The 15,352-nt window shown below is 37.9% G+C and overlaps 1 protein-coding gene across 1 annotated transcript in view; it reads right to left on the reverse strand.

Annotated features, from left to right (window-relative positions):
* Positions 1-1,102: 1,102 nt before the first annotated feature.
* Positions 1,103-15,352, reverse strand: part of pyr (pyramus) — a 68,533-nt gene continuing 54,283 nt past the window's right edge. Inside the window, exons 5-6 of the mRNA XM_067777068.1 lie at positions 11,861-14,832; positions 1,103-1,163 (exon numbers count right to left, since the gene is read on the reverse strand). Coding sequence (XP_067633169.1) covers positions 1,103-1,163; positions 11,861-14,832 — 3,033 coding nt within the window. The remainder of the gene's footprint in view (positions 1,164-11,860; positions 14,833-15,352) is intronic.

Consider the following 15,352-nt stretch of genomic DNA (forward strand, 5'->3'; position numbering starts at 1 on the left):
TAAATACGTGAACTATGTTTAGCAAAGATATATCGATTTTTGCTCAAGCTATTGTGTTAACGGCCAAGCGGAAGGATAGACGGTCGACTGTGTATAAAAACTGGGCTTGGCTTCAAACGATTTCGCCCATTTTCGCAGAAAACAGTTATCGTCATAGAATCTATGCCCCTATCAAATTTCACAAAGATTGGTACATTTTTGTTCGACTTATGGCATTAAAAGTATTCTAGACAAATTAAATGAAAAAGGGCGGAGTTACGCTCATTTTGAAATTTTCTTTTATTTCTGTATTTTGTTGCAACATATCGTTACTCGAGTTGAATGTTGACATAATTTACTTATATACTGCAAAGATATTAAATTTTTTGTTAAATCGTCATCCGATTTTTCTAACTATTATTTAGAACACATATAGTAATAGGAGTAACGATCCTGCCATTTTTCATCATGACTCCCACATTACAGCCTGCAAAACTTGTAAATTACCTCCTATTAAAAGTGGGCGGTGCCACGCCCGTTTTTCAAAATTTTACCAATTTTCTATTCTGCGTCATAAGTTCAACCCACCTGCGAGTTTCATCGCTTCATCCGCCTTTGGTAATGAATTATCGCACTTTTTCGGTTCTTGTAAATTTTCGATATCGAAAAAGTGGGCGTGGTTATAATCCGATTTCGTTCATTTTAAAAAGCGATCTGAGAAGAGTGCCCAGGAACTTATATACCAAATTTTATTAAGATACCTCAACATTTACTCAAGTTATAGTGTTCACGGGCAGACAGACGGACGGACGGACGGACATGGCTAAATGAATTTCTTTTTTCGTCCAGATCATTTTGATATATAGAAGTATATATCTATCTCTATTAGTTTATGCCGTTACAGGATACCGTTATGCGAACAAAATTAATATAATCTGTTAGCTCTGCTCAGCTGAGTATAATAAATATAGTAAGGCTAGGAGACAATTTAGAAATAAAGGCTAAGCGCAACATGATGTCCAGAAAGTCACCAGAACTTTATGGAATACCTGCGGAACCAATTAGTCAAGCCGCAAATAGAGTAAAGCTCATTCCCGCAAAGTGCAGGAGAGTGCTCATTATGTTATTCCCAATTGCAAAATATACCCAACTCTTCTTCGTCTTTTTGTAGTTTAGTAGTGCACCTTTGTAAGGATGTTCATGTAGTTTGGGTTAGGTTAGTTTTGTTACAGAGCGCGTGTATAGAAACTTTCACGCCTCCACTAGGAGGCACTTTTGTTCATTGTGAATGCCCACGGTGTGCGCCGGGTAGGGAACATTGGTACAATCAGAGACTTTTTAATTTGTACTCAATAAAATGTGGTTTCTAAAATATGAGTTGTCTTGTCTGTAGCCCTGAACATCGGCAGAGAAATTGATGAATCGAGTACCGTCAAACTTCATTCTTCCAGATGCTGCTGTACTACAATGCCCTTTGATGAAGGCTACAAGTAGTATCAATGCTATTCTCTGCTTCTTATCCAAATACTATCATAATGGCCACAAGACATAAAAATTGTCCGGGTTGGTTTACAATAATCTTGTTTCGCAAATAGTGTTTTGATTTTTCACCGGAGGCAACGCAGTATTGGTCATATGCCTCCTTTATATGTATCTGCTTCAGAATCTTTGCTGACCATTTTATGCCCTTCAATATTGTTGTGCCTTGGGAACCGGTAAAGTGAGATATTGAAATGCGCAGCAGGATGTAAACCTCCTCAGTATAGCCGATTTATAGTGTTGCATTATAACATCTTTAGACTGGAGTATACGTAAACAATCTAGCGGCACTGTCTGTGACATAAACCGCCACATTGCATGAGTCAGGTGATCGGATGCTCCGAGTTTGATTCAGCCAAATTTCTATTTTCATTTTTCAGCCTCCTGTGTTCATGTAAGTAAGTTGGATTAGTTTCAGAGAAAGTAAAATAAAATATTTAGAATTAATGTGTGTAGGCTATTATTTTAATACACGACACTGTACATATACGAAGCACCTGTATAACAACGCGCATAACCGGATTAACAGCAAAATAACTGAGTCCCACCAAGGTTTTCGAAGGGAGGGCGTTGGGTGTGAAGAGGCGTAAATACATAGAAATTGACTGAGAAGAATACATAGAATTAATTTGAAGTGCTTGATTGAAAATGAAAAAGCTTGTTTGTAGGAATTCCAAACTAATTTACATTTATAAATATGTGTATGTACGATTGAATACCAATGACAAAAGTCATGCGGCAAGCGAAAAGGCGACAAAGAGTTCGAGCTGCTGGGCAGTTGGAAAGCTGAGTAGACCAACCAGCAGCTAAGCAATGAAAGAAAGTTTTAGCGGTGTATGCACGGTGCGATTGCAGCGAAAAAATGCAGCTAATTAAAAAACCATAAATTTCTCTCTTTAATACACAAACAAAAATTAACAAAAAGTGTTAAGTTGAAGGCGAAAGAAAGTTCTAAAAGTAGTGGAGTTGATGAGCAACCCGCTGCGCTTTTTGGCATTTGTTGGAGACCGCCTGCACTGCGGCACACATGAAGATAAAAAATACGTCAACGGTGTGCTATTATTACACTTTTTGGTTGTTGTTTTTTTTTTTTTTTTATACTCAGTTGAGCAGAGCTCACAGAGTATATTAACTTTGATTGGATAACGGTTGGTTGTACAGGTATAAAGGAATCGAGATAGATATAGACTTCCATATATCAAAATCATCAGTATCGAAAAAAAATTCGATTGAGCCATGTCCGTCCGTCCGTCCGTCTGTCCGTTAACACGATAACTTGAGTAAATTTTGAGTTAACTTGATGAGATTTGGTATGTAGGTTCCTGGGCACTCATCTCAGATCGCTATTTAAAATGAACGATATCGGACAATAACCACACCTACTTTTTCGATATTGAAAATTTCGAAAAATAGAAAAAGTGCGATAATTCGTTACCAAATACGGATTAAGCGATGAAACTTGGTAGGTGAGTTGAACTTATGACGCAGAATAGAAGATTATTAAAATTTTGGACAATGGGCGTGGCACCGCCCACTTTTAAAATAAGGTAATTTAGAAGTTTTGCAAGCTGTAATTTCGCATTCGTTGAAGATATCATGATGAAATTTGGCAGGAACGTTACTCTTATTACTATATGTCTGCTTAATAAAAATTAGCAAAATCGGAGAACGACCGCGTCCACTTTTTAAAAAAAAATTTTTTTAATTCAAATTTTAAAAGAAAAGTTAATATCTTGACAGTATATAAGTAAATTATGTCAACATTCAACTCGAGTAACGATATGTTGCAACAAAATACAAAAATAAAAAAAAAAATTTCAAAATGGGCGTGGCTCCGCCTTTTTTCATTTAATTTGTCTAGGATACTTTTAATGCCATAAGTCGAACAAAAATTTACCAATCCTTGTGAAATTTGGTAGGGGCTTAGCTTCTAGGACGATAACTGTTTTCTGTGAAAAAGGGCGAAATCGGTTGAAGCCACGCCCAGTTTTTATACACAGTCGACCGTCTGTCCTTCCGCTCGGCCGTTAACACGATAACTTGAGCAAAAATCGATATATCTTTACTAAACTCAGTTCACGCACTTACCTGAACTCACTTTGTATGCGTGAAAAAAATGGTCGAAATCCGACTATGACCACGCCCACTTTTTCGATATCGAAAATTACGAAAAATGAAAAAAATACCATAATTATATACCAAATACGAAAAAGGGATGAAAAATGGTAATTGTATTGGTCTATTGACGCAAAATATAACTTTAGAAAAAAACTTGGTAAAATGGGTGTGACACCTACCATATTAAGTAGAAGAAATGAAAAAGTTTTGCAGGGCGAAATCAAAAGCCCTTGGAATTTTGGAAGGAATACTGTTCGTGGTATTACATATATAAATAAATTAGCGGTACCCGACAGATGATGTTCTGGATCACCCTGGTCCACATTTTGGTCGATATCTCGAAAACGCCTTCACATACACAACTAAGGGCCACTCCCTTTTAAAACCCTCATTAATACCTTTAATTTGATACCCATATCGTACACATTCTAGAGTCACCCCTGGTCCACGTTTATGGCGATATCTCGAAATGGCGTCCACCTATAGAACTAAGCCCCACCCCCTTTTAAAATACTCATTAACACCTTTCATTTGATACCCATATCGTACAAACAAATTCTAGAGTCACCCCTGGCCCACCTTTATGGCGATATCTTGAAAAGGCGTCCACCTATAGAACTAAGGCCCACGCCCTTTTAAAATACTCATTAACACCTTTTATTTGATACCCATATTGTGCAAACAAATTCTAGAGTCACCCCTGGTCCACCTTTATGGCGATATCTCGAAAAGGCTTCACCTATAGAACTAAGGCCCACGCCCTTTTAAAATACTCATTAACACCTTTCATTTGATACCCATATTGTACAAACGCATTCCAGAGTCACCCCTGGTCCACGTTTATGGCGATATCCCGAAAAGGCGTCCACCCATAGAACTAAGGACCACTTCCTTTTAAAATACTCATTAACACATTTCATTTGATACCCATATCGTACAAACAAATTCTAGAGTCAGGCCTGGTCCACCCTTATGGCGATATCCCTAAATGGCGCCCATCAATAGAACTATGGCCCACTTCCTCTTAAAATACTCTTTAATACCTTCAATTTGATACACATGTCATACAAACACATTCCAGGGTTATCCTAGGTTCTTTTTACAACATGGTGATTTTCCCTTACTTTGTTTCCACAGCTCTCAACTGAGTATGTAATGTTCGGTTACACCCGAACTTAGCTTTCCTTACTTGTTTTGTTTTTTTTTTTTTTTTTCTGTTACAACTGAACTAAAACTTGCTCTTACACAGCTCAAAGAGTGCATTCTCTAAAGAAAACCGTTCTAAGCTTAGCTTTTTTAACTTTTTTATGATGCTCATACAAAACGCCACACCGACAATGTCACTTCTTGTTGAAGGCCCGTTGACCGCTGCTACTTTATATAACACATTTCAACATTTGTGAAATTCTTTACTAAGCAAGCAAACGTTAGTTGTTAGTCGTAGTCTGGGAAAAAAAAACTTTCCATGACTAGTTGTTTGGTACTTGCGAGAATTAGCTAACAAAAATAAGCCATTATTTTGTGCATTTATGTAAAAAGTGCGTACGTCGAACTGTATATTAAGATGTGTGCTTGTCATATAATATACACGCATGCCATAAGCCACTAATCAAAAATCTCGGCAATGTAGCATGCGACTCGCAGTCGGGACTATGGGCAAAGCTGGATTTTGTTTTGCTTAAAGTTGTGCATTTGCTGTTGGTAGTAAGATGTATGAGTGAAGTCTTTTGTTCGACAGAAGAGGTAAGGTTGATCTGGGCTGTCAATGAAGACCCCACATAAACTAAATAAGTTCATAGTGTTACCAGAATTTGTTTGACGACCAAACGGAAGAACGTCAATCAAGTGACAGTACTTAAGTTATAAAATAACTCCGTCCACTAGGAGAATACTAAAATTTTTCGAGCACCCAGCTTATTAGCATACTCAAGTTCTGGCAACTCTGTCGCCCCAGTAGCTGGAGCCTTTACCTGGCGAGCGCAGAATGCGAACGCAGAGCGCGCTCAATCATTTCTTCCTGCAGCTCGCACTTCCTACATCTGCTGTTACTGATGAGGCCATACTTATAAGCATGTGACGCCAGAAGGCAGTGTACAGTTAATATGCCCATCGTGAATCTTGACGCTTCTCTCTTTACAGATATAAGCACTTTGTCAGTCTGACGTAGTAGGATTCGTCGGAAAATAGTTTATCATGAAATAAAACGGCAGTACTGAGAATTTGGCACGAGAGTGCTTTAATTCTTTATGCCCGTAAAAAGTTCATTTTATTTTGAAAAATCTGATTTAGATCTCATCTTCTTATGCATTTACATACTTACCTAACGAAACACTGAATACTTTTTTTGCATTATAATTCTTACAACTTTAAATAACAATATCATATCCACTTTCTTTATATAACCCGTAAGGGTTGCGAGAGCTTAAACAATAAACGTGGTAATATAAGCCTGTCATAAGAGTCAACTCAAACCTTATTACCGTACCAGGGTTCCATCTTGAAGTTGGGAGCGGCTATATAATGAGCCACGTATGATATCTCTTGTTTCTGATGACGACCACCACAAACATTTTATAGTTCAAGGGAATTGGCAACCAACGTGTAAAATACATGTGCCTGGAGTCTTTGGACTCTTGCAAGAGAATGTGCAGGTGTCTGGTCTATTGATGTTATCATTAAATTGAAGGCTGAAATCTCTGCCATAGACGCGTTTTTGCTACGCAAAGAATTAAGAGTGGCCTAATAAGAAGAAATAAACATGCTACAGATAGATGAGTGCAAGGCGCTTCAAATGTCGGCGAATAGGAATAAACCACGAAAGTTCTACGTAACAATCGGGGGATGCCGGAAGGTTTCAATAACGCGGCCAATGCCAGCAGGATAGATAATAGCGACCTGGTAAGCGATATACTACCCTATTGTGCTAAAGACTAGTCAACGAACTGATCGAGCACTACCAGTGCGGCTTAAGACCTAAAAAATTTGATATCGACCAAACTTAACGAAACTTTAATCCTGAAGAAGATTCACGAGAAGAGATTTTAATTGAAACTAGCTTTTAGCAGATCGATCTTGCAATATCTTTAGGTTCATCTAAGCCAATTTGATGCAATCTTTAATAACAGCGGACAATTGTTGGCGTATGCCCTTGATAATACTATCATTGTCTATAACAAACGTTCCCAAAGTTATGCCTCATATGGTTTACTAACTTAGTTGGCTTTTAACCGTTTAAACGCTTCTTCGCTCTGCCAACTGGCACCAATTGGTCACACCAATGGAGTTTAAATCGGTTTCCACTGCTTTCATAGGCGGGTTCTGATAGACACACTTTCTTAGCCGGACCGTTGACTTTCATTCGCATAAAATGGCCTAGCCAGCGTAGCCACTGCGTTTTAATTCGCTGGACTATGTTGTGTTGTATGGATTAGATGAAGTGGAAAGAGCATTGAAAAGTTAAGTATAATCTCGACAAACACAAATGTTAATCAAACTTGTCTAAAGAAAATGTGTTTCTAGTGATGCCTGACTATGCTTGGCAGATGCCGTTGCCGAGTTGGAATAAAACATGTAAGTCAGCCACTAAATTTTTAGTGGATGGTGGACCTGAAAATTTAGCGCATTGTGCCCAACTATTTTAACCGAATATCCGCAATTATGCGTAAAATTATTTCTACTTAGCCCATAGTGCAGCACAGCTCGACTCGTCCAACGGGTGTTGCTATGGAGCGCGTGCTCAGTCGACCCGCTTGGCATACCTACTCACATACTTCACTGACCTGCTTTGGTAATTTGTCAAAATGTTTAAATAAATAGTTTGTGCGTTTGACAGGTTACAGATGTTTTTCTCTCTCAATAGCTACAGTTATGCAGCTTCTCTTGATGCTCTTGGCTTAGCGCTTTGCGTGCTTGTGCCTTAAAATCGCTTAATTCATATGCCTCGCGTTGCTGGACGCACTAACTATAGCGTGCTATCGTACTTACATGTTTCGAAAATATTAAATTTTAACAAGTACCCTGCAAAAATCGCGAGTACTCCATGCATGCATGTATGGAGTACTCGCTGTGGACCAACCGAGTGCTCCAAAATTAACCACAATTCATACAAAAAATATGGTCCAATTAACATTGCGATGTCCTAGGACTGGACCATATACTCCAGTCCGCATTACATCAGAGTAATCCATGGAGTACCCACAGTCCAATAAACATCGTGTATTGATTACAATCGTTAAAAACGAGCAATGATCGGCTTACAACATGTTCGTGTAGAAACATGAGTTGGTCCATTGCTGCATTACAGTGGAGTATAATGGTAAGTACTCCAGTATGACACAAGTGGACCACATGATCCAACGATTTTTGCAGGGTACGTTACAACAAATAATAACTTTATATTAATATTGATGTTATCGGTTATTTATGTTTCATATTGAATGCAAGATTTTTTTATAAAGAATATAATTAATTACTTGGATTTAAGAAAAAATATGCTTTTATGAATAGCAAAAGCGTGAAAAGTTGCAAGTTAGTCAGTGCATAGACAGCTTTTACCCTTAGGGTCAGGTTATTTATGACGCCGTGACACTTTACGACGCAGTCACGCAATTTTCATAAAGGCACTCAGGTTTACTGTCACTCACTGATATGTGACCGCTCTTATATGATAGGAATTTGGGTTTACACGAGAAAAAATTACTTGTTGTGTTATACATAATGTGGTCCTAACATGTTCTTCTAACAAATTTAAGCTTATTTCAAAGGCGAATGCTTCCGTTAAACATTTCAAAAACAGGTTCTCATCGAAACACTATCGAATATCACCAATTTTAACTAAATAGATAGAGCAGTTAGGAAGTATTTTTTTTTTTTTTTTTCTTTTGTTCAGTATTAGGAAAAAAATTAATTCTGTTAGCTCATTAAAAAAAATATATATAAATATTTATTATCAGCTGTCAAATATACATAAATGAATGCATATTTATATATATGTACAGTAGCGAGAGAAAAAAGCAATGAATTTTTTTGAATTTCGTCAATTAATTTTTTCTTTTTCCATTTGCGTTATTTTAAGAAAAAACTTCTACGAATTTTGTAACTGAAACTATGCAAATCAATCTCAAAAAGCTTTTCGAAACAATTTGGAAGCTCGGAAAAATTGTACAAACGTTTCCAACTTTTTATTTGGAGTTGTCTGAATTTTTTGAGCATGCATTTCGAAATTTTCGTAAAATTTCTTGAGTTTTCGAAAAACGTTTCGATGTTAGTTTGCATAGTTTTAGTTAAAAATTCATAGAAGTTTTTTCTTAAAACATTAAACATGAAAAAGAAAATGTAGCTGACGAAGTTTGATAGTAATTGCCAGTACTGCTTTTGTCGTTCGTTGCTGTAGGTACATTTATTTTTGTAAATATTTAAATTTTTAGTGTGACCTCGTTTTTTACAGCTTTTTTACGATGAAATTTAGTTTAAAGTGATTTTGACAGATTACATTAGAAATAAAATTAGTATTTGTCAATTATGCAATACTGATTAGGTCGTTGTAACAATTGAAATCGTTCTAAGAAATACTACTAAATTTGAAGACCCATGTTGTTACGTCGCCATAAGTATTGAATTTTGTTTCACTATGTACAAAACTCGCTGGTGTTCGTACAGCGCTTGAACTCTGTAAGTGATCAAAATCGTTCTAGCAGCTCAAATGGTTGTTAGCGATTGATTGTTCACTTGGTGTTACCTAGCCCAGAGCAACCATATTGCGATAAGTCCTTTAAGTCCGAAGGAATTTTCGTAATGGATGGTAGTGATCCCTTGCTGATCCTTTGTTTGAGCAATTCCCATGGAACGACCAACCGTACCTGTTCATGCCTGGATGGCTAATCTCGAACTTTACTTCTTTATACTCCTACGGATACTGCCGAATAGGTAGTTTTTCTACTGTCCCTCTTATCCGTACGGGTTCTATCGGACAGAGCCTCTCGGTACCCTACGGGTACTGTCGGACATGCCTTCTTCGTTCACCTACGGATACTGCCTGACAAGTCCTCATTTCAACCATATGGAAATTCTTACCAATTTCATAAATTTTTAAACAATTTGATACAATATTTTTAGTTTTTTTTTTTTTCAAATTGATTTAGAACATAAGGCACTAGTATTTTAGGCTAGGCATGTGTCTCTGCATTTTTCTTAAATAGTTAATTTCCATTCCATTTAAGTTTTAATTTATTGTACCCATTTAGCTTTTTTTATTGTTTCTTAAATCGGCAACAAAAGTTTTTAGATAGACTAATCCCATCTATGCCCAAAAGGGTCTATTATAACCCACTGTAAACAAGGTAGATCAACAGCAGACCACTCTAGAGAGTAGTCGCAAGATTTTTGGCGGGCCGGTTAAAACACAGCCACAAACGATTTTGCTCAGGTTTATTTAAGTTCGGGTCAAAGGAGAGGTCCTTGCAAGCTTCGGGTATTTGCCAAGAGGACGGAGTTATTTTATAACATAGGTCCTGGTTTTTGACAGGGTCTTTTAGTTTGGTCGTTAAGCAAACTTCTGGTAATAAATATTACGGACTCATTCAGTTTATGTGAGGGTCTCATGAATCGGCCAGTTCGACCTAACCTAACCTCTCTCTTTTAGAAAATTTTTTTTTTACTTGGCAGCTGTGATGTTACTTATTTGACTTGCCCTATCCGTCACAAGTTCAAAGAAGTTTGATCGTATTTTTGTATATAAAAATATAATATAATAGTTAAAGCACAACTTTTTCTGGATTTGAGAAGTGAAGTCATCAATTTACATAAGTTGTAGCTTCGGGGTCTCGCCCGTCACTTTTGGAAATTGGTCGTTAACTGCCTAAGCGTTTTAGACGTTTTCTAACAAGTCACGCCATCCATCCCTATTGCGCAATAACAAACGTCAGGAACACCTAGTGAGATCAATTCTTCCTTTACCTGCCTCTGTCAACTCAGTGGAGGTCTTCCTCTACTTCCAACTACGGGTGTCAATTGAAATACTTTCTTAGCCGGAGCATGGGCTATGTGCTTTCTGACTTCGAACACTCTAGACTTCTTACCAGTTTAGACCTTATCCCGGACAAGACGGACTATTTTATGCCGATAACTGCTACCTATACAACCTTCGCCGAGATAGGAGTAGGGAAGAGAAATTATCTGGGGCATGGGACCGGTTAACTTCTTCACAGATGGCTCGAAGTTTGACGGAAAGGTTGGTGGGGGGTGTTCTGAGCGGACACAACGTCTTCCGAGGCAGCAAGATATTTTTGGCCGAAATTGGATGGCAGGAGGTCTGCCAAAATATTTGGGTTCGCTAAAGCTCACCTATCAATGGTCATTGGGGTTTTGACAGGGCACTGTCCCATGGGTATCCATGCGGTACCTCTCAATATACTGGAAACTCCATCCTGCTGCAGCTGTATGGAGGATGATAAGGTGAAATCACCAAATCACTTTATGCTTGATTGGCCAGCTTTTGCCAGAACTAGGCGAAAGTACTTCGATCGCGACTCACTTGGATCTCCCGAGGATTTATCCAAAGTTGAGATCGGTATCATTTGGGGCTTTATCGTTGCTACCCAATGATTCTCTAAGTAGCTATATCTACGTTACCGTTATTTTATTGCATGTGGTATCACAACGGTCTTTCACGTTGTCCAAGTGAGCTCCCCTTATTAGGGCAGCTACCACCTACCTAACCTAGCCGAAGCATTGTCCATTCGCATAACAGAGCCACCTAAGTAGCTGTGCTTTTATTCGCGGCTCTATCTTCATATCTGCGTAAAGCTCATAAAGCTCTTTATTATACCTTCTTCGACACTCGCCGTCGATATCACGAACCAGACCATAAATCTTCCAGATAACTTGCCTTCTATTAAAAACCACTACTTTGCTATAAATTTACCTTTTTATTCGTTTTCTAGAGTGAAAGAACACTATCAGACACCATTAAGGCAATCCGCCACTATTCTTTGTTGTTGATCTTCAAAACTTCAGGATTATAGTCCTGCAAAAAAAGGTATTGCCTTTTGGATCGGAAGTAGATACTTCTCATGCAAATGTGTCATATATTTTTTTAACAAAAAAATCTTTAATTTTAAAATTTTTGTATGAGTTTTTCTGCAACTCATCCCTGCCGTTGTTGTAGCAACTCTTTCCTCTTTCTCCTTTAAGAAACCAGTCCCTCATTCCAATTGATAAAATATACATAAAATAAAAGACAACTACATATCTGTATTGTACTATAGTCATATCATATTTATTATGATTTCTTTTACGTTCATCATCATCATCCTTATCATCGCCATGGTCATCATCATTATAATTATTCACATTGTGATTAGTATTAGCATAATTTAAGCTACGAAAGAAACGTTTATAATAAGCAGTAAATAAATGCTCATAAACATTACTAATATTATCGTTATTTGCAGCATAAATATTTCCATTATTATTATCATTATTATAATTATTAATATTTAAATTAGCATCAATAACATTATGATTATCATAATTGTAAGCAGCATTGGCTAAATTGCCAGCAGCTAAAGCAACAGCGGCAGCGGCAGCATTATTATTAGCATTTTCATTATTAGGCAATGCAGCAACATTAATTGGATTAGCATGATTAATATTGTTGTTGTAATTATTATTAGCTAGATTAGCATTAGCATTTACATTCATCATTTGATTAGCATTAACATACGCTACTACATCCATATTAATGTTATTGTTAATATTGCGCATAACATGATTATTATTATTGTTATTGTTGTTGTTATTGATGCTAGGTTGACGAAAAAACGGCAGGCGTATACCAAAAAAATTACGCCGAACATTATTGTCTTTCGCGATGTTATCGTCAGCAGCAGCAACAACAGCTAAGACGGCATGCCCGCCAATGCCGTTATCTATATAATTACGCATATTTTTACTATTAACATTTAAATTATTATAAATATTTTTTAAATTATTTTTAATTATATTCGCATTAAGTATATTCGTTTTCGTTTCCTTTATAGGTATATTCGTATTTTTATTATTCGTATTCGCGCTGGTTTGACTTCCGAAACTTGCAACGGAACTTATTAGCTTCGCTGCAACTTCAACATTTTCTACCAAATCCGCCTGTTGCTGTGCTTGTTGTTGATTTGGCAAATGTTGCTCAGCAACATGCCTATCAACATCGATGTGCTTAGCAACATCGTTGTCGTCGTATACGTCATGAGTTGTTGTAGCCGCTGCTTCGTTTGTAGCTTCGGTTACAGCAACTCGTCGTCGATATCTTAATCTACTATGGCTAAGTGTTTGCTGTGGCTGCTGATGTTGTTGTTGTTGGTGTTGGCTTAACTTAAAAATACGATTACTACTAACAGAATCAGTCATACTAGGGTTAATACTATCACTATTTTGTCTACTACTACTTTTACTATTCGCACTATTGCCGCTGTTGCTGCTTTTGCTATGCGCTTTGGCGCTATGACTAACATTATTCGCTTGCTTACCAGCAGCTTTCATATGCTCACTATTATTAATTTTAACATCTTCTTCTTCATCATTATCAGCTACGTCACTATGAACATCATAATTGGCGCGTTGATGCGTATTATCGTTAAAGTAGTTTTTTGGCAAGGCAGGTATTGCATTAATATAAACATTATTTATATTATCATTATTAGCATAGATATTTAATTTATCATAATCACTATATAAATTACTATTAACATAACTATTTGAGTATTCATTTATTTGTTGCTTTAATTTTAACTGCCCTCGCGCCGCCTGTGCAACCTCCTCTCCAGCAACATGCTGCACCGCGTTCACTGGTTTCGAGGCATTCATATCAAGCGCTTGCTGTCGCGCGTTGTTTGTATGCTTGCGCTGCCATTGTGTTGTTGCATAACTGCTATTCTCCTCTTGTGCAGCATGCAGTGCTGCTTGACTTTGCGCTTTCGCTTTGACGCGCTCCATATCGTCCAGCTGCAGCCGTTCGGTTTTTTGTCTATTCGCCGCCGCTTTTTCATCGCTTGCGCTTGGTATTAATGCGTGCGCTACTGCAATCTGCATATCGGCCTCATGTGTTCGCACTTTACCACTATTCGCGCCCACAACACCAGCTGTTCTTGTCGATGTATCTCCCTCTTCAACAGCCACATCCTTTTTCCGTCTTCCACGCTTACGCCGCGATGCAGCCAACATTGCCATAATGTCAATCAGCGTTGTTGGCACTAGCGAAGCAGCAGTGGCTGTAAGCGCCGACGCCGCTGTTGAAGCGCTAGAACTGGTTGCTGAGTCAGAATCGCGCGCTGGCGGCGGCGGTGGTGGCAATGTCTGTTCGCGGTGTTGTCGCTCGTGACGCGCCAGCAGTTGTTGGCGTTGACGACTCTGTTTGCGCAGCAGCTGTTCGCGTTCATGTTGACGTCGACGCGCCATTTTTGTGCTGTTGTTGTTATGGTGACGCACCAAGTTTTTTGCTTGCAAATTATGTTGATGCTTTTGTTGTTGGTGTTTGCGTCGATTTTGTAGGCGCCGCCGGCGATTTTTGTTTCTAATACTATTGCCATCATGGCGCAGTGGGTGTTCTCGTGTCGCGTGCTCTAACTTTTGCACTTCATGCGTGTCTAGCGCTACAACGCTTTGCTGTTGTTTTTTATTATGATTATTTTTGTTGTTACTTTTATTATTATTATTAATACTACTATTACTATTATTATTATGCTCGCTATGACTATGTTGGCTATTGTTATGTTTATCATTAGTAATACTCTTTGCAGCTTCTGTATGCTGTACTTGTGGTTGTTGACGCTCCTCATCAATGGAGTGCCTCAACATGGCGCTATTGTCATTGTTGCTATTGTGATTATGTGAATTATGTTGTTTATTATGTTGAATGTGTGTGGGTTTGGTGATAGTTGTGGTTTTTGTGGTGGTGGTGCTGGTTGTTGTTGTTCTTTTTGTTGTTGTAGAGGTGCTTCGACTCATGATAATATCTTCCAAATGGCGACGCTCGAATAGGAAATGATCCTTACTGATGCTATGCCCTTGTTGCAAGCGTTTTGGTCCGATTGGCTTGAAGCGCTTCGTAAAGCCGACGCGCAGCGTTCCATTGTAGGCATTTGCGTACATAAAGTGGCCATGTTCTATTGTCTCACTAAAGTGGCAATCACGCGTGAGTTGTTTCTGTGAATGATACAAGAAAATAAATGCAAATTGAAGTGAGTAACTAGAAAATATTTTGTGAGGCAAAATGTTGAATGAAATGAGAACCGAGGGAGGGAGGTTAGGTTAGGTTGAACAATGAAGAACTCACATAGTCTGAATGTGTCCATAGTATTACCAGAATTTGTTTGACAACCAAACGTTATCTTGGCAAATCCTAGCAGTTCTCTAGAACTCAGCTTAATTGCTGCCTCGAGATATAGCAGCATGTTTTGAAAAAATATGTATTAAAATATAATAAAAAAAACATTTTCATAGACGAAAAACAAGAGAAATAAAAACAAGTTGCCTTGTGCACATTTGATAGCACAACAATAAATCTATAACAAATAAGATAGTTAGTTACACTACCAAAGGCGATTCAGTTGTACCGCCACCATAAGTCAGCTCGCACATTTCATCATCTGTTTGCGTTTAGGCTTCAGTTTTGTAGAGCAAATCAGCTGATACAGGCTTATGATCAAATATTACATAGTTTGGA

The sequence above is a fragment of the Eurosta solidaginis genome, chromosome 3, assembly GCF_040869045.1.
Source record: "Eurosta solidaginis isolate ZX-2024a chromosome 3, ASM4086904v1, whole genome shotgun sequence".
NCBI classification, from domain to species: Eukaryota; Metazoa; Arthropoda; class Insecta; order Diptera; family Tephritidae; genus Eurosta; species Eurosta solidaginis.